The 20,897-nt window shown below is 39.6% G+C and overlaps 1 protein-coding gene across 1 annotated transcript; it reads left to right on the top strand.

The window, feature by feature from the left end:
- Nucleotides 1-18,786: 18,786 nt before the first annotated feature.
- On the top strand, nt 18,787-20,526 carry LOC140815515 (uncharacterized). The gene is made up of 2 exons (XM_073174602.1): nt 18,787-19,295; nt 19,413-20,526. The coding sequence occupies exons 1-2, from the start codon at nt 18,787-18,789 to the stop codon at nt 20,524-20,526; spliced, it is 1,623 nt and encodes a 540-aa protein (XP_073030703.1).
- Nucleotides 20,527-20,897: the final 371 nt, after the last annotated feature.

Below are 20,897 nucleotides of genomic sequence, written 5' to 3'. Positions count from 1 at the left end.
AAGATCCGAGACAGGATGAAGACCACCCAGAGTCACCAAAAGAGTTATGCTGACAAGAGAAGAATGGATCTCTAATTTGATGTAGGAGATCATGTATTCGTGAAGATAGCACCCATGAAGGGTGTTATGAGATTTGAGAAGAGAGGCAAGCTGAGTCCGAGATTTATTGGGCCGTTCGAAATTCTTGACAAAGTTGGGGCACTTGCTTATCATTTAGCTTTAACGCCGAATCTGGTCGGAGTGCAAAACGTGTTCCACATTTTGATGCCGATGATGTATATGGCAAATCCTTCGTACGTTCTATGTTTTGAGTCGTTGCAGCTTGCTCCAGATCTGTCATATGAAGAAAGGCCTGTCCGAGTTCTAGACGGACATGAGCGGAAATTTCGGAACAAAGTGACCAAGTTGGTCAAAGTTCAGTGGAGGAGGCCACTTGGGAGGCCGAAGCAAATATGAGAAATCACTATCCGAAGTTGTTTGGTAAGATTTAATTTCGACGACAAAATTTATTTAAGTGGGGGAGCAATGTAGAGCCCAAGATGAGTACACGTAAACCCTTGCATTTATTAAATGGTTAAAATTATTTATTTAATTTTAAATTTATTTTTAACCATGCATGATTTACGATTCGCATTATTTTAAATTTTTACATGTTTATTTGATGCACGTTAAAAATATTTTCTTGAGTTTTGTGTTTCAGATGAATATTCGAGGCGGGATCGAGAAAAAATACCGGTGACGATTTAGGCCATTGATGAAAATGTGGTATTTTATTTCAAGTCAAGAAAATTGTTATTTTAAACGATTTTTGAAATTTAAGCATTTTAAAACCTAATTTAATTTATAAAGTGATTTTGAGATTTTTAAGCTTTTCCAAAAAAATTGCTAAGTTGAGTAGTGGGGGATTTTAAACCTTGTAAGTTAGTTTATTAAATTTTTAGTGGGGTTAAGTAATTAGATTAGTATTATTTTTATTATTAATTATTTACCTGAGTATGTTTAGCCCCTACTTAATTCCCTACAGACACGCACACTCACGCACACACACATATACTCACACACACGTTTCAGCACACACTACACACACATACACATTCCAAAAATTTTGGAGGAGAGATAGGGTTCTAAATTATCAGCAGCAGCCACCCCTTTCCCCTTGAAAAATTTCTTAAGATTACGATGGTTTTTTGAGCAAATATCGTGCCACAAGTTGTCCCGGATCGAGCCTCGCATTCCCTCGTGACGTTGTCCGTCGTTTCGTGAGTTTAATCAGCAAAGGTATGTATAATATTTTGTTTTTCACATCAATCTTGTTATAATAAATATTTTGATGCATATTGTATGAAAATTCTGTGTATGCTATGCAGAGATTTGAGCAAAAATGTTTGAAACGATTTTGGATCAAAATTTTAGATCTCAAAACCTAGTCTGCTGTCATTTCAAGTACTGTGAATTTTTTGTCGACTTTATGGAAATACTTTCAAATATAAAACGTAGTACTCTTCGATACCTTCGATTTGGCTGTAAATTCGTATTTTTCGGACAATAAACGAGTTAGTTATGATCATTTTCGTATGACTGCTCAAGCTGTGATGTTTTTAAGAAACAATGTTGTTTCGCATCTCATTATTTGATTTAACCACAACTAGCTGTATCTATGAATTATTGAGAGTCACACAAATATTAGGTTATGTGTTCCCATTAAGATAGTTAAATTCAAACAGTAGGATTTGATTATTTAGTTTGGTTGAAATCAAACTTCTCATATAAATGAATTTATATGTGGATTCCATGTTTAGAAATTGTGAAAGTTAGCTTGAATGCTTAATCTATGAGGAGAGTAGAACTGTCAAATTTAGTGATGGGCTCATGAAATAGGCGGCTTTCAGAAATGAATCAGTGAAAAATTTTGGTTTTCAAGATTTTCGTTCAACAATATTTGTATCATCATCACATCGGTATTTTTTGATCGTCGATTAGTATTACAATGAGTCCACAATTATTTCATTAGTGAATTTAGAACATTCTAATTAAATAATCACTAATTAAATAATAATTGAGTAGTTGTGAGTACTATATAATATTCTCATGGAATATTCTAGAGGACTCTTTAATTAATTTATTGATTAATTAAATAAATAAATATTATTTAATTATATTAAATCATGTGTTATTAAGAGTTGATAATTATCTAATTATGCATAATATTTTCAAGAGTAGAAAAACAATATAAAGTTTTAAATAATGGAAATATAGAATCCTGATTATAAAACAATCTTGATTTTAAGAGAATCAATTCAAGGACATAATTTTATTAGAGCAAAAAGGTGGGTAACGACCACTTTGTTGGAAAAACAAAAAAGATTCCGGCTAATTATTGATTGAGAATCAATTAGTAACGGTTAATTATTGATTAAGATCAAGACATCTCCTGAGATCCACGACACCACCTCATGCCGCCACCGTGTTCTGGCCATTGAATCTTAACGCCAAATTTTTTCTAGTTTTGCTAGTAGAACTTATCAAAAAACAACTTTTTTATTCATGGACCTAATTTGGAGAGTTGAAAGAGTATAATCCAGTTGATCGTTTATAGATAGTTACAAGAAGAGTTATTTCCGCATAAACACGGGGATACTTGGACCACTGTTTAGAACGCAAAGATAAATTAAACTAAACACTCTATGAATGGATTAGATTCATACGATGCCCAACGAAGTTTTTATTGTCGAAACATGAAATATTTAAATTTACACTGCTCTTTGAGTACGAGAAAACAGTACATCAAGACACACTAGATGGAGGATAGAGGGTTTTGGTGGTGTTGTGCTGGATATTCAACATTTACTACATATACCGATTTTTGTATCCTTACATCATATGCGAAGATTTTCCAATAGTATTGCACATCTTACAGCTCACAAAGTTCTCTCATCGGAGTCGAGTTTTGTACGGCCTAATGATAAATTACCTATTTGGTTGTATAAAGTTGTAGCAAAAGATATTGCGGGTTCTTCCCGATGATTTTGTTTTACCTTTCCAAAAGAAAAAGCTAAGTTGATTGGGAATATTGATTTGGCTGCTAATTAACTAACTGAGATTTAAAACACGAGAAATTTAAGAGAAGTTTGCTGGGTTAAGCATGAATGATTGAGAGTAGTATTGCGATGAGTGATCTTCAGGGGAGTTCTCGTGTGTCAAGATGGTGACGTTGTTCTGCTTGATTTGGTTTGATAGGTGAGTCGTAAAAGAGTGACGTCAGATCTTAACAGGTAATATTGTCTATGATGGAACATGGCCAATAGTAGAGAAATGGTAAGATTGATCTCTGTAAGGGATATGAGACAATACCATCAGATAAACACGCACATGTCCGAACGCATGGGCCAAACAGCCGGACTCATTAGCACCCAAATAAGTTCACTATGCTCTATCATGAATATAAGGAAATAAATTTGTGCTTTAGATAGCAACTATAACTTTTGATCTAGGGATAAACGCTTGATCCTGAGCGAAGTCATGGGTTCAAGTATCCCAAAAAGCATACTTATATACTTCTTGGGGAGAGATATTAGTTTAAGATTGCAGGAGTGAAAGCACCACTGAGACAAGTGATCTCTCGGAAGTTCTCATGCGTCAAGCTGATGACGTTGATGTACTTGATCTAGTTGATTAGGTGGATCGTAAAAGAGTGATGTCAGATCTTAACATGTAATACTATCTATATTAGGGATTGGTTCGGCGGTAGAAAAATAGTAAACTAATAGCTAAGAGATATAGGACAACACCAGCATATAGGCACACACCTCCTTGGACTCATGGGTCTAACAGACCGACCCATTAGCACACAGGTAAGTGGACTCTTGCTACCACGAATATAAGGGAACAAAGATGTGTCTTGGCTAACATCTATAATTTTTGACTTAGTGGTAAACATTTAACCCTAATAAAGTTTACTCATGATCTCTTTAAACATGTCACTGATCTTAACATTTATTGTTCTCAACTCAGGGCATAACAATAAAAAGAAAAGAAACCAAGATGGACTCTAGAAGTAAATTTCTTAATGAAATATTAGTGATATTAAATGGGAGACTGTTTTTAAATCCCCTCCAACAAGGTTTTATTTGTGTTCAATTCCTGTCAGAATAAAAAATTACACTCCCTGATTAACAAAAAAGTGTTTTTGCACTCACTAGGTCTACATGTATTTTTCAAATGAAATTTGATACAAAACATTGAAAATCTGAAATTAATATATGACATTTGAGTACTAACTCTTTTAAATTTGGCACGAAAGAAAAAATTTTGAGAATAAAATTAGAACAACTATATTATATTAACCATTGTTACACTTGTTTTTATACTCAAATATCGCATATAAGTATCAAATATGAAAGAGTTGGTACTGAAATATCATATAATAGTTTCACATTTTTAATGTTTTGTAACGATTTTCATCTTAAAAAAGACATGCATCATTAATATTACTAATTGTTATAAATGTTTTGGTGCTTCAAAATAATATATTACTGTTGCGTAATTTCTTAATTGCTCGCAAGTGTACGGTGTCAAGTTTTAGTACTGGTTAGAGTACAGATATCGATCTCACGAGGAGTGTAAAATAAAATTATATCAATGCTTGTAATTAAAATAGTTTCAACTTTATTTAGAAAAATCAAAAGAGATTTGGTTTAATTAAACGAATTAATTGAAAATAAATAATTAATCTAATCATCGAGTTGAGAAATAACAATGAGAGAAAATATCTAGAGAAATGATTTCACCAAGTTTCCACGATAATTATTCCCAGTTAACTTTATATTCACGAATTCCAATTATTTAATGACCAAGAACACTTAATTATTTTATTCTCTTTCCCAAGTGACGAATAAATTGTATCAATCAAAATTCGATTCAATTATTCCTAATAAAATCTAAGTTTAATTGATAAATGCAAACAATGTTCTTACCTAAGCCTCGCTAAAATTATACGCCTTCCGAGCACTATAAACATTCAACGATGTGTCTCTAATGATCTATAATCCTTGTCCCTCTCCCGAGTTGTAAGATCAATCAAACAACACACAATTTATGGCCAGTAAATTGTGGTAAATAAACACAGAGAACACAATTAAACAAAAAACGGAATTCAATCAAATAAACAACCACTGTGTCAAATCATCGTATCCACAAAGTTATGTCATTCTCTAGACTAGAAAATCAGTTCATGATGAATTCTAAATAAAACCAATACATATTTGAAGGTTTTGATATCGAAATACAAGAAAATATAAAGGCGAAAGAATAGATGACAAATCCGAAGTGTCGTTTCTGTCCCCAGATCCGTCGTTCTTCGTATTTGTGATCTTCATCTCGTGTCTTCGCTTCTATCCCGTGTGTTTTTCTCTCCAAATGGTGTTTTTCTCGTGTTTCTTTCTCCCACGGCGGCTGACCTCTCCCTTTTCTAAACTAGCTCGCGGTTTTTTATAAGTTTCTGGACGCTCGGCGCGCGTGGTGGCGCATGATCTCGCGCGTCTTTCTTCTTGTTGGCCCATGTTTGTGTGCACACGGTTGCGTATGAAGTCGCGCGGCCGCGCACAAGTTTTTGCCTTGGTTGCGGGTCTGCACGCGTGCGCGACTGCGCGCGAAGTTGCGCGGCCCCACGCGCACCTCTGCCCGTCATGCGGCCGCGCGCGCACCTCTGTCGGATGGAGTGCTCGCGGCTATACAAGTTATCCACTTTTGCGCACCGCTCTGTTTTCTTGGTCCAATTGGCTTTGTTTCCACTATTTTCTTCATTACTGGAATGACAACAAAAACAAACCAAAAACGCATAATTCTGTTCGAAACAAGCATAATTCAAAAATGGATTCTAATATAAATTAAGTGTAAATCTTGCACTTATCAATTACTATCGGATATGAAATATTTTGTACTCGAATATCTTATATTATTACCATATTTTCACTATTTTTTTACAGATTTTTATCAGAGAAAAGATGTGTCATTAATATAGATGTTTGTTTGTTATATATGTTCGAGTGCTCAAAAATCATTATTATTATCATATCTGAAATATTTTGTACTCATATATCATATACTAATACTATATTTTCAATTATTTGTATTGAATTTCATCCGAGAAAAAAATTGGAAGCCCACGGAGCGCAAAACTATTTTCGTATAAATCAGGAATTGCAAAAAACTTTTTAGTCTGACAAATTTAGAACACAAATAAAATTATGTTGTTGGGGATTTATTGATAATTTACGTATATTAAATCAAACATATTTATTTTTAAAAAAATTAAATTAACTTATTGAATTACAATGTAAAACCGTTATAGAATTTTTGTTGGACCTGAATTATTGGGTTAAGCGTGCATGAGTGAAACTAGTACCCGGATGAGTGATCTCTTTTGAAGTTATCATACATCATGCTTCTAACCTTATGCCACTTGATCTGGTTGTCTAGGTGACCGTAAAGGAGTTACATCAGATCTAAACGAGTAATGTTGTCTCTGCTGGGATATGATCGACGGTAGGGAAAGGGTAAGACTGATCTCTAAGATATATGAGACAACACCAACAGATAGACATGCACATCTCCGTACTCATGGTCCTAACAGCCCGACCCATTATCATGAGTCCAAGTCTCCCAAAAACATTGTAACGCCCCGAAAATTTAAATGTCCAAGCAAACCACATGCATGTAATTATTAAATTCTCTTATATTTTAATTATTTGTTTTAATTGCATTAATTAATTATTTTTGTGCATATTTGCATGTTTAAATTTTATTTTCTATATGGTTGCATTAAAATGTATTTTTAAAGGTTATTCAAGTTGCGATCGAGAAACGGAGATCCGAAGGCTGAAAAAATAAAAAATGTTTTTATTCGTCAATTGTTTTTTAAAAAATATGGGTGATGCTTTTTCTTATTTTTGAAAATATAGGGTTTTGAGGTGATTTTATACGCCGAGACGTTAATTTTATCGGTGTTGGATTTTTAGTAAAAATACGAACGTTTTGACAACCCGGCTATTAACTTCACAAACTTATTTAAACAAAAATATTTTTAATATTTTAATTAAACACTAATGGACTTAATGGGCCTCATTAACTTGTTAATAGGCCAAGGCTTTTGTTAGTGTGTTAATTAATATATAAAGTGCAAAACCCTACACTCTTCACACAAAAATACACGCCTAACTTTTCTGAAAAATTCTTCCAAAGATGCACGGCACACACAAGCAATAATCAAGAGAAAAGCTTTGAAAGCTTCAAGGAAATTTCTAGCCAAGGATCTTCGTCGTCGTTCTTCAATCGCCAAAGGTTTCTCGTGCGTAAAATACGCAAAGGCACGCCGTATTCTCCTTTTCTCATCCATCACACCATAGTAATTATTTAAAATTATGTTGCATGAAAAACAAGGGACACCTTTATATATTTTCGTTTTTCTAGCATATGTGATTTTTAAAGCATGATTTATGACTCAAAAAAATGTATATTGGGTTGTTAAGGGGCTGCCATGATTAGGGGTTGATAAAGGATGGTTTTACACAAGTTATAAGGCCCTAATTACACACCACACACGCTGTAAAATAATAAAGAAAACCAAGCTAGGAACCGTGAGTTTTTGGAAGGGATTGTGTGTATGTGGTTCAAATCACTCGTTTCTTTGCATGTGGGCAAGTGGCTCGACCAAGCTTGGTGGTTGGGTCCTAGGGGTCATGGTTAGGTCCTAGGAAGGGTCCTATGAGGGCTGGGGGCTCGAGCCTTGGGCTGGGGAAGAGTCCATGGGAAGTGCGACTCTCCCCCAAGGCATGCGCAGGTATGGTTCAGGAGTTCCAGGGGCTGTGGCTCGGTTTGGGCTGGGCTAGGTTGTCTGTCAGGGTCCCAGGGAGATGGTCCAGGGTTAGGGCAAGGTCTGGAGAGGCATGGGTCGCTGCTGGCTCGAGTGAAAGTTAGAACCGTGGAAGAACAAAGGTGACGCGCAGGTGATGTCCAAGGGCAGCGTGATGCGAACACGGGTCGTCAAGCCCCAAGGAAAGCATGGGATCCGTTGCAGTTGCCGGAGGGACCAGTCACGAGGGGTCGATTAAAGAAGTTCAAGGAGGCACTACAAGGAGTCATGAGTAGGCATGAAGGAGTCGTGATGCATGGGAGTGTGTTAGAAGACCAAAGGAATAGTATTCAAGTACTGATAGCATTGGCCGAGTCTGGACGGACCTGTACACGGACCTGCACACGGGGTCCGTGCTCTATACAACTTGAGGTGTCCATTGACAGTATCTACACGGACCCGACGACGGACCCAGGCACGGGGTCCGTGCCCTATTACATTGGCGAAGACAGAGTCTACACGGACCCGTACACGGAGGTGAGCACGGGGTCCGTGCCCCTTGTTTCCAACTGAAGTCTATTTACCGAGTGTACACGGACCCAGACCGGAGGTCTGCACGGGGTCCGTGCCTAGTGTTTTTCTGCGCGAATTATTTCCTTCTTTAGAGTTTTATTTTGTTAGGTAACTAGATTCTAGTAATCTTTTTGATATGTAAACCATATTGGACGAAATTTTACACACAATACACATATTATTCTGAGTTTTATCAAACTTGTGAGAATTTTCTCTCAACTCTTTCAAGGCTTTAGCTTTGTTAAATCAAATCAAACTTATCAAAGTTTATAACTTTGTGGCGTTTGTCGATCGTGCTTGTGCGGATTGTCGTAGGCGTCGTTCTTCGAAGGTTCGTATCAAATTTCAATTGTTATCTTCGTGTTTATTTGTTGCTAAACTTTTATCGTTTAGAGGTGAATAACACATCAATTACTTGGTTCAAAAGATCGGGAAAACACACGAGTCTTATTATCGTAATTAAATAGAGGGTGCGATTGCGTTTTACGTGTTTGCTATTTATTCGTGTCAAGATTCACATCATTTGGTATCAGAGCTTTGGGTTTATTGAATTCAAGTAAGTATCTTGTTATTAAATTTCAGATCTGTGATATTTCTTCGTTCCTTGTCAGATCTGTGTCAATCTATTGTTCTTCGTTTATTTTTTTCGTGAATCTGTGATTCTCGAAAATTTTTGCTCTTAATTTTTTTGGGATTTTCGAGTAGTACTCAAGCCCAAAAAAAAAAAAAAAGAGTACAAAAATTCCGAAAATTCACCATTATTTCTTTTTGATATCTTGTTCTATTTTCTTTAGAGATTCATATTTAAGTGTCTCTCACAGTCAAATATATATATATATATATATATATATATATATATATATATATATATATATATATATCCAAGTGAGTCGGTCGCATTTGTCACGAGTTGAAACTTGATTGTTTGATTTACTCAAAATACAAAGCCTGACGCTCTTGAGAGAACCCTCAAATTTGAGTGACATTACTTGAGTGTGAGTGTTATTTCTTTGGAGTGACTAGTGAGTATTTGTTGTGAGCAAAAAAAAAATAAGAGAGGAGAGACGAGTGAATTTCTTTGGAGTGACCGTGAACATTTGGGTGAGGATCATTTGTTTTATACTAACGTTTTCTTGCAGGTACAACTTTGAAATTAAATGGAGAGGGAGGTAGGAGATAGTTCGAATTCGGGGTTGTCCAAGGTCCAAATAGATGCGTTGTTTGGGGATTTTAGTAGGATGATGACGACCCAAATGGAGTCGTTGCATGAGAGGTTGGGTAAACTTGAGGTTAGTGTTAGTGGGGGTAAATCTAAGCCTGGGGATTTGGGTAGAGATGATGAGGAATATGATCTGGGAGGAGGCGATGAGAGTCAAAATGAGAATTGGGGTAGGAATGGAAGAGGTAGAGGATTTGGGAGAGGAAAAAGGGAAGCCATGTGGGGTAGATATGAGGAGACTAGGGAAGATGGTCACATGGGTAGCATTAAGATGAAAATTCCATCGTTCCATGGGAAATTTGACCCGGAGGCATACCTAGAGTGGGAGAAGAGGGTAGAGTTCGTATTTGAATGTCACCAGTACTCCGAACAAAAGAAGGTGAGGTTGGCGGTGGTTGAATTCTTAGACTATGCTCTCATTTGGTGGGATCAATTAGTGACCACTAGAAGGAGGTATAATGAGAGACCCATTGTGTCTTGGGATGAGATGAAGAGGGTCATGAGGAAGAGGTTTGTGCCCAATCACTATTATAGAGTGATGTTTAAGAGGCTACAAACTTTGACGCAAGGAGCAAAGAGTGTTGAGGACTACTATAAGGAGATGGAGGTAGTCATGATTAGGGCAAATACTGAGGAGGATAGTGAGGCGACCATGGCACGTTTTCTTTGTGGTTTGAACAGGGAGATTCAAGATCAAGTGGAGCTTAGGCACTACTTGGATCTAGACGAGATGGTGCAAATGGCCATAACGGTGGAGCAACAACTCAAAAGGCGTGGAGTTGGCCGCACCAATCAAGGTGGGAGTTCGTCAACTTCTTGGCGACCAAACGTGGCAAAACGTGATGAAAACAAGTTGTGGACAAAGCCCAAGGTTGAGACTAAACAAGAGGCGCCTAAACAAGGAGTGCAAGGTAAATCTGAAACTCCTCTTAATCGAGCTAGAGATACTAGATGTTTTAGGTGTCAAGGGTTGGGTCATATTGCTAGTGAGTGTCCTAATAAAAGAGTGATGATTTTAAATGACTATGGTGAATATGAGTCGCATAGTTAGGGTGATGATGATGATGAGATGCCAGCGTTAGAGGATCCTGATGATGAATATGAGGCGGTTGTAGGTGAAGCATTAGTGACTAGGCGTATCATGAGTGCCCAAGTCAAGGAGGAGGAGACTAATCAAAGGGAAAACTTGTTCCATACTAGATGTTTTGTGAATGGCAAGGTTTGCAATCTTATCATAGATGGGGGAAGTTGTACTAATGTGATGCTTCAGGTGTAGGTATTGGTGGCGTGTTGATGCAAGGAGGAAGGCCGGTGGCTTACTTCAGTGAAAAGCTCAATGGGGCAGCGCTAAACTATCCCACGTATGACAAGGAGTTCTATGCACTTGTGAGGACTCTTGAGACGTGGCAGCACTACTTGAGGCCTAAAGAGTTTGTGATTCATACGGATCATGAGTCTCTAAAGCACCTCAAGGGGCAACAAAAGCTGAACAAGCGGCATGCTAAGTGGGTGGCTTTCATAGAGACATTCCCCTACATGATCAAGTATAAGCAAGGTAAGGAAAACATAGTGGCCGACGCACTATCACGGAGGTATGTGCTTTTCTCTACTTTGGAATCTAAAATCTTGGGGTTTGAGCTTGTTAAAGAATTGTACGTGCTAGATGATGACTTTAAAGAAGTGTTTGAAACTTGTATGCATGGTCCACATGATAAATTCTACTTGCATAAGGGTTTCTTGTTTAGAGAGGATAGATTGTGCATTCCTAAATCATCAATTCGTGAATTACTTCTTAGGGAAGCACATGGGGGTGGCTTGATGGGACACTTTGGGGTGGCTAAAACTTTAAGTGCATTGCATGAACATTTTTATTGGCCACACATGAAGCGTGATGTTGAGTGTGTTTGTGAGAAGTACATAACTTGTAGACAAGCTAAGTCTAGGACACTACCACATGGATTATATACACAACTTCCCGTCCCAAGTGAACCTTGGGTTGATATCTCTATGGACTTTGTTTTGGGGTTTCCTAGGACAAAGAAGGGGAGGGATTCGATATTTGTTGTAGTGGATAGGTTTTCTAAAATGGCTCATTTTATTGCTTGTCACAAAACTGATGATGCATCTAACATTGCGGATTTGTTCTTTAGAGAAGTCGTTAGGTTGCATGGCATGCCTAGGACTATTGTGTCTGACCGTGATGTTAAATTCTTAAGTTACTTTTGGAAAACACTATGGGCTAAACTTGGCACTAAATTACTATTTTCTACGACCTGTCATCCTCAAACGGATGGTCAAACTGAGGTAGTCAATAGGACGTTAGGAACTTTATTACGTGCTATTCTTAAGAAAAACTTAAAGAATTGGGAGAATTGCTTGCCATTTGTTGAGTTTGCTTATAATCGTTGTGTGCATTCTACTACTAGCTATTCGCCAATTGAAATTGTATACGGTTTTAATCATTTGACTCCGTTGGATTTGATGTCTTTACCTGTGAGTGAAAGGTTAAACATGGATGGCAAAAAGAAGGCTGAATTTGTTAGGGGGTTGCATGAAAAGGCCAAAGCCAATATTGAGAAGCGGAATGAGCAATATGCCAAGCAAGCTAACAAGGGGAAAAAGAAGGTGGTATTCGATAAGGGTGATTGGGTGTGGCTACACTTGAGGAAAGAGAGGTTTCCGGAGAAGCGACGCTCAAAGCTATTACCTAGGGGCGATGGGCCATTCCAAGTTCTTGAGAGGATCAATGACAACGGCTACAAACTCGATCTGCCAGGTGAGTACAACGTAAGTTCTACATTTAATGTTAGTGATTTGTCGTTGTTTGATGTAGGCGATGAGCAAGATTTGAGGACAAATCCTTTTCAAGAAGGGGAGGATGATGCGAACACGGGTCGTCAAGCCCCAAGGAAAGCATGGGATCCGTTGCAGTTGCCGGAGGGACCAGTCACGAGGGGTCGATTAAAGAAGTTCAAAGAGGCACTACAAGGAGTCATGAGTAGGCATGAAGGAGTCGTGATGCATGGGAGTGTGTTAGAAGACCAAAGGAATAGTATTCAAGTACTGATAGCATTGGCCGAGTCTGGACGGACCTGTACACGGACCTGCACACGGGGTCCGTGCTCTATACAACTTGAGTTGTCCATTGACAGTATCTACACGGACCCGACGACGGACCCAGGCACGGGGTCCGTGCCCTATTACATTGGCGAAGACAGAGTCTACACGGACCCGTACACGTAGGTGAGCACGGGGTCCGTGCCCCTTGTTTCCAACTGAAGTCTATTTACCGAGTGTACACGGACCCAGACACGGAGGTCTGCACGGGGTCCGTGCCTAGTGTTTTTCTGCGCGAATTATTTCCTTATTTAGAGTTTTATTTTGTTAGGTAAACTAGATTCTAGTAATTTTTTTGATATGTAAACCATGTTGGACGAAATTTTACACACAATACACATATTATTCTGAGTTTTATCAAATTTTCTCTCAACTCTTTCAAGGCTTTAGCTTTGTTAAATCAAATCAAACTTATCAAAGTTTATAACTTTGTGGCGTTTGTCGATCGTGCTTGTGCGGATTGTCGTAGGCGTCGTTCTTCGAAGGTTCGTATCATATTTCGATTGTTATCTTCGTGTTTATTTGTTGCTAAACTTTTATCGTTTAGAGGTGAATAACACATCAATTACTTGGTTCAAAAGATCGAGAAAACACATGAGTCTTATTATCGTAATTAAATAGAGGGTGCAATTGCGTTTTAATCGTGTTTGCTATTTATTCGTGTCAAGATTCACATCACAGCGCCTTGCTTCTTGGTTCAGGGACTAGTCAGGAGTCATTAAGGGGCTGGTGTAGTCGTTGGGTAGGGGCTGGTAGAGCCCCAGGCGGCTAGGAGTCCATAGATAAAAAGGACTCTTCACACGCACACACATGCAATCTGGTGCAAGCTTCAGTGGGTTTTTTTGAGTGGGCCAGGGCTGATTTTACGGGCTGGGCTTGCTTAGTAGGGTCCCAAGGTGGGTTGGCTAGGTTTTGGCTCAAAGTGGCTCAGGCGTGGCTCGAGTAAATTAGGAGTTGGCTCGGGTGGTTTGATTTAGTGTCAAAAACAAAAATTATAAGGCTAAAAATAGATCCAAGGGTCCAAGTGGGTGGCTCATGACTTGGAAGGGTAGAATAAATCTTAAGAATGCTATGTTTAAAATTTGGGATCAAAATTAGGAGTTTTGGATTTATTCAGAATTTAATCGCCGCACGAAACGCTAATTAACGAGTTAATTTAAACGCTTAGTTTTAAGCTTAATAAAATTATGAAAAATTAGATTTAAGCTTAAATAATTATTATAAGTCTAAGTTTTTAATTTGGGAATTTTATATTTAGGTTTGGTTTAATTCGAGATTAAAACACATTAATACGTCATATTTAAAGAATAAATTAAAAGTACTTGATTTAAGCTAAATAAAAATATGAGAAAATTCATGTGAGCTTAAATAATTATTTGGGACATGTTAGAGTCAATGAAATTAAGAAAAAATAAAACATGTGAAATTTTACGTCCAGGGGTAAAACGGTCTTTTTACACCTAAAAATTAGTAAACGTCATGGCAGTGTCCTAAATGCTATTTTATGTGCTAATATGATTAATTTCAATGATTATGGATGTTTAAACGTTAATATGTCAATTCTAAATGTTTATGGATTTTTAAGAGGATGTGTTTATTGATTTATGATAATATGCGAAAACGTTTATTTTAAATGTTTATTTTAAACATTTATGCTGTAAAAATGTTTATTTTAAAAATGTTCATGGAGGTTTATGATTTTTAATATGTTAAGTGATGATTTTTAAATGTCTATGATTTTTATGATTTAAATATGGACATTTAAAAGATATGTTGCATGCTTGGTTTCAAAATAAAAAATGATATTATATGCATGTTTTTATTAAGTGATGATAACATGTTGAAGGACGTGAAGGGATTGTGACTACTACAATATGTTGGAAATATCGTGAGAGTTATGGTCCCAGTGGGAGCCCGATGATCGTGTTTCCGTTGATACGAATACGAATATGATGAATATGATTGGAGATGTCGTGAGGGGAGAAGGCCCCAGAGGGAGCCCATTTATGGGAAAAGACCTCAGAGGGAGCCCCGACAATCGTATTTCCAATGCCATGATATGTTAATACGTAGGCCAGGGCCCAGTTGACCGGTGAGAGTGTTGCTGGTGTCCCCCGCCGCCCAGTACTGTGGTTACATGTAGATGAATCCATCGCCGAATACGTTTAAGAATACGAGTCACAATCACGATCTGAATTCAACAAACACGAACATGAATATGAATATGAATATGGACACGAATATGGATATGAATATGAATATGTTTATGTGATATGTTTATGTTTATATGAAAAAGTTTTTATGAAAATGTTTTTACGCATCATGAAAATGTTTACGAAAATGTTTATGTTTATGCATCTTCATGAAAATGATATTTTAAGTACAAGTATTTTTCACTGTTATATGTTAACTGTATTACGTATTATTCGTTATCAAGAATATGACGTGTTGAGTCTTTAGACTCATTAGGTGTGATTGATGCATGTGGTATTGATTATGAATATGATAATGGAGGTTTTGATGGTTGATCTGACTGGACTGAAGGTGCACATAACCTGAGGACCAACGCTAGTTTTCCGCACTAGTTAAAATTTATGATTTTGAGTTATGTTAAAGATATTTTTTCGACGTTTTATTTGTGAGTGGTTTTTGAGAGGTTATAGTATGTGCTATACTTTTCAAATGTTAGATGGTTAATTTATTTTAAAATGATGTCAAAAATATTTTATGTAATTTTTGGTGGTTCGGCCGATGCTAAGGGAGGTTTAAAAAAAAAATTCTAGTACTTTTTAAGAAAACGAATAACAGACGTTTCAGTGCGCCTTTTTTTGTAACGATCATGGGCCATTAGGCTGAACCAACAAAGGCCTCTGCCCATACCCACGCACCATTACTGGTCATGGGTCATTAGGATGGTCCAGCATGGGCCTCGGCCCATGCCCATGACCGCCACTCACAGAATATCCCACTCCTGGAAAGTGGTTTCTTTCGCCTTCCCCAACACTTGAACCTAGGACCTCCCAACTGGTACCAACACTTAGGAATCTAGGTACTTATCCTGGAGGTCCTAGGTTCAAGTGTTGGGGAAGGCGAAAGAAACAACTTTCCAGGAGTGAGATATTCTGTGAGTGGCGGTGCATGGGCATGGGCCTCGGCCCATGCTTGACCATCCTAACGACCCATGACCAATAGTGGTGCGTGGGCATGGGCCGAGGCCTTTGTTTGTTCAGCCTAATGGCCCATGATCGTTACAAACATATTTCAATACGTCTTGGGTGGAGAATTGATCGAGCAAAACTTGCACAGTGAATAGTCCCAAATTTTATTTTATAAATGAAAGCTCGATTTAAATATCGCAAGTGCACGATAGTCAAGTTATAATAAACGTAAGTGAATACGAGTATCGATCCACGAGGACTGCGTCACACTCTTTTTATTTTCAAGTAAAATTCTTTTAGCAACGATAAATTGAGTAGATGATTGAACTAATGTAAATTAAACAATTCAAATAATTAACATGCAAAGAAAATGTATTCAAAAGAGCAATGATTAATTTGGATTAAAATCAAATGAGAAACGAATCTATTGGGAATTTTCAGTTCACCTACCACTCGTGTTTAAACAATTACACTCGACTCTTACTCGTGCATTCGACGGAATTCCCTAGACTAATTAATATACTCTGTCGAGCTATATTAATACTAATCATAAACATGCAGTAATCAAGTATCCTCAATTATTTAACAGTTCAAGATTGCATTACGTTCTATGGAGTCCACTAGCTTTCATCCGGGTGAATTATCGCTATCGACACGTATCCAATTCCGTATATCTACTAAAATTGTAAATCCGTGGTCTATACTATTCGATCCTATTGTTAATTATTCTATCGAAATCATTAACAACATGAAATAGTCAAAGGAAGTTAGCTAGGCTTCGATTGAAACAAAAAAGAACAATAGCATAAACAAAGCACTAATAAAACCGTCGATAAATAATGCTTAAACAACGAGTACGGGGTAGGATCCCCTCAAATCCCAACAAATCTAGAGTATAGCTACTAAAATTCATAATAAAAACCAACAACAATCTAAGAATTAAAAACTGAATAATGAAAATACTAAAGATGACGACGGATGACGGCCACGACGCGTGGAAATCTCGAGGTATTCGAAATCTCCTTTGCTCCTATCCTTTTCTCCACGAAAATATGATGAAAATAATGATGTCAGCCTCCAAAACGGCGCCCCTCTCGTGTATTAGGTCTATGGTGTAGGATAGAGTCCACAAAACTTGGAAACAAATCTTCTTGGATCTCGTCGCTCGCTAGGGCGGTCACTTTTGACCGCTGGGGCGAGTGGTTCTCGAATAAAAATCCTCGGCCATGTCTCTGGTCTCGCAAGCGAGAGGTTCGCGCAAAAACTCCTCGACTAGACCAACATTCTCGCTGGGGCGGTCACTTTTGACCGCCCTAGCGAGACACTCGCGCAATAACTACTCGACCAAATTAAAATGCTCGCTGGGGCGGTCACTTTTGACCGCCCTAGTGAGACCTCTTCGCTGCTTTGACATATAAAATCCCACTTTTTGGTCCAATTCCTACAAAACAACCACAAAATACACGAGATCAGTCATATGCTAAATAATTGCTAAATTAAACTAAAACAAACTAATATGATGCATGAATGCGACTCAAAACCAACACTAAAAACACGTAAAAACGAGTCCTATCAAGAATGCTGATTTAAACGTGCATGAGTGATAATAGTTCTGATGTGGGTGACCTCTTGAGAAAATTTTTGTGCATCAAGCTGCTGATGTTGCGTCGCTTGATCTAGTTGGCTAAGTGGAACGTAAAAGAGTGATGCCAGATCTTAACGTATAATACTATCCCTACTGGTACTGTCTCAAATCCTTTATATATCAGTCTTATCATTTCTATACAATCGGTACTGGGTCGTAAAAGATTGATGTCAGATCTTAACGGATAATACAATCTATGCTATTGGCATGGCTGATGGTAGATAAAGGGTAAGACTGATATCTATGTGACATGAGACAATACCAGTAGATGGACAAACACCTTCTCGAACTCATGAGCCTAACCGTCTGATCAATTAGTACTTAAGTAGGTGCACTTCTCAAGTATAAATAAATAAAGTTGTGTCATTGCTAACAATTATGATTTTTGGCTGATGCCCCCAAGGGAACCCGGGCCCGGGTAAAGCTCCCGACCCGGAGGGTACTTGCACTCGGGCGAGATGAGAGCAGGGAGGAGATCCCAAATTACGACTACATGCAGAGAGCCGATATGAAAGAAGGATCCCGGATCTTCAGATACCAGGCGAGTTACGCACTCAAGTGTCAGAAGAATTCCCAATGAACAACTCGGCAAGCCATCACCCAGGGTAAAAGCTTCCCGGTCCCAGAAACACCTCAGGGGCACCCAGGTGGAAAGTGCCCGGGAAAGAGGCTCAGTCTCTCCCTTATCGTCACGTCTTCTGGAAATCTCGGAACCCATCCTCCCACGTTCTATGACAAGGTCAACACTTAATACGTGGCCCACTATTTTACAACGTGGCCCACCATCCCGAATCGTGGCCACCACCCGAACTTTGCGGGCAAGTCACCTACCTGACTCATCTATAAATACCCCCTGTAGGTACTACACATGGAGGTAACTCTTCTCTGGATACTCACAAGCACTCACAAATGTTCTTATTTTCTCTCTAAGTTTTCTTTTGCGTGCATCACTGACTTGAGCGTCGGAGTGGATACGCCGGAACAACTTCCGGTGCCCCCCTAACGTTTTGTGATTTCAGGATTAATATTCAGGTCATCCCGGGCGTTAATCCTCAGGCGACAGGGAACTCAATCTTCCCAGACCACCAGCAACTAGGAACAAAGCATTCAAATCGCACATATATTCAAACGCCCGACTTGGCAGATTGCACACCCGGCTACTACCCAATTTGCCCGGTCGACATCGTTGGCGCCGTCTGTGGGAAACTTTGCTAAAGACGTAGATATGGTTACCACTCGTAAAACTACTGGGAACCACTCTGGTCCTCACAATCCTGAAGGAGGTCAAGAAAATCCATCGCCCAGTCACCTCCCAGAGGAGTTGGCTCAGTTGATAGCTGCTGCGGTCCAAAAAGCCCTCACTGAAAGGGCCCTACCTGAACCCAGCCAGTCAAAGGAAAATGAGGCAATGGGAGAATCTCCTCCCGAGAAAGAGAGAGACAGAGAAGAAAATTCCCAGGCGTTTTCCAAAGCTCCTACCCTTACTATGGCCCAGGAGCTGGAAGATTTGAAGAAGAAAGTGAAAGAGTTGGAAGCCAAAGCCGGGTCATCTCATATTTCAACCCCGGCTGGTTCCCAGGGATGCCCCTTCTCCCTGGAGATTGTAAGTGAGCCTCTCCCTGCTCATTTCAAAGCTACCAAAATCCGGGAGTATGATGGAAATTCAGACCCTGATGAGCATCTCACCCGGTTTGAGAATATGGCCATGTTACATTGCTATTCTGACAAAATCAAGTGCAAGGTATTCCTCACCACCCTGGTGGACTCTGCCTAGAGGTGGTTCGAGAAGTTGGAGCCCCGGAGCATACAATCTTTTTCAGGTTTCAGAGACACCTTCTTGCACCACTTTAGCAGCAGCAAGAGGTACAAGAAGACTGATTTCAGCCTGTTCGAGGTAAAGCAATCAGGTGATGAGTCTCTTCGGGCGTACATTCGCCAGTTCAATAAAGCATCCCTGGAGGTGCCGGCTTGTGCTCCTGAGACCAAAACTACAGCGTTCACGCAGGGACTCAGGGAAGGAGATTTTTTCAGGTCCCTGGTGAAGAAGCAGCCCGGGAATTTTGAAGATCTGCTGTCCCGAGCAGAAAAGTACATAAACATGGAGGAAGCACAGAGGCAGAAAATGGAGTCCACCCGCAGAGAAATAAGTGACCGAGTTGGGAAAGTTGATGACAACGCCCGGGGAAATAATCTCGGGCGCTTCTCTCGATACGCCCCCATGAAGCCGCACCGGGGGGAAGGAGTCCATCTTTGCGACGGTGATCGGGGAGCCAAACTATACCGGTCACCTCCCAGCCTGCCACACACTCCCAAGATGTGCTCCTATCATGGAGAGTGTGCTCACAGCACGAGTGAGTGCCAGAGATTGAAGCGGGCCCCTTCCCAGTCGGGCCTTGGGGAACAGGTACAGTCCGCGAAGAAGTCCCGGGGACCACCGTGGGTAAATAGAGAGGCGGGGCATAGGCCGGGGGATAAAGGCCCGATCAGGCAAGAGAAGGATAACACTGGTCAAACGTCTCAGAACCGGGAGAATAAAGATCGGGGAGGATCACTAACCCTTGGGGTGATTAAAATGATCTCGGGGGGATCAACAGATGGAGACTCCAACCGGGCCAGGAAAGCACATTCCCGGCATGAGAGTTTTGGAGTGGATGATGCAGTAAGGAGTGAAGGGCCGGTTATCAGCTTTGGCCCCCGGGATCTTCAGGGAGTCAGCCTCCCACACAATGATGCTTTGGTCATCCAGGCAAAAATGGCGAATTACGATATTCGCCAGGTTTTCGTCGATTCTGGAAGCTCGGTGAACATTATTTTTCAGGAGGCCCTGGACCAGATGAATTTGGAGGATTATCAGTTGCGGCCAGTGGAAACCGCCTTATTCGGATTTTCTGGCCACACTGTCTATCCTCGAGGGGAAATCACTCTCCCCTCACACTGGGAGCCGAGGAGCTCAGAAAGACGGTGATGACGGTTTTCACCGTGGTAAATGCTCCTACCTCTTATAATATCATTTTGGGCAGGCCAGCTATGAACGCCCTTCGGGCCGTGGCCTCGGCTTACCACCAGAAGCTAAAGTTCCCGGTGGGGAACAGAATTGGAGAAGTAAGGGGGGACCAGCCATCCTCCCGCAAGTGCTATGCAGAAACTGTCAAGATCGAAAATAAAAGAGCCCGACGAGATGGAGAAAGCAGGAGGTCAGGGAAGGAGGAGGTGCATTCTATCCAACAGGTGCACATGGTGGAAGGTGATGAGCAGGAGGAAGTAGGCGTCTTACTCAGACAGCCCATGAAGACAACAAAAATAGCCCGGGATCTTGAGCCAGCCACCCGGGCCCAA

Source organism: Primulina eburnea, chromosome 15 (genome assembly GCF_022965805.1).
Source record: "Primulina eburnea isolate SZY01 chromosome 15, ASM2296580v1, whole genome shotgun sequence".
Taxonomy (NCBI): domain Eukaryota; kingdom Viridiplantae; phylum Streptophyta; class Magnoliopsida; order Lamiales; family Gesneriaceae; genus Primulina; species Primulina eburnea.
The sequence above is the reverse complement of the archived record's forward strand: the minus strand, read 5'-3'. Positions and strand labels throughout refer to the sequence as shown.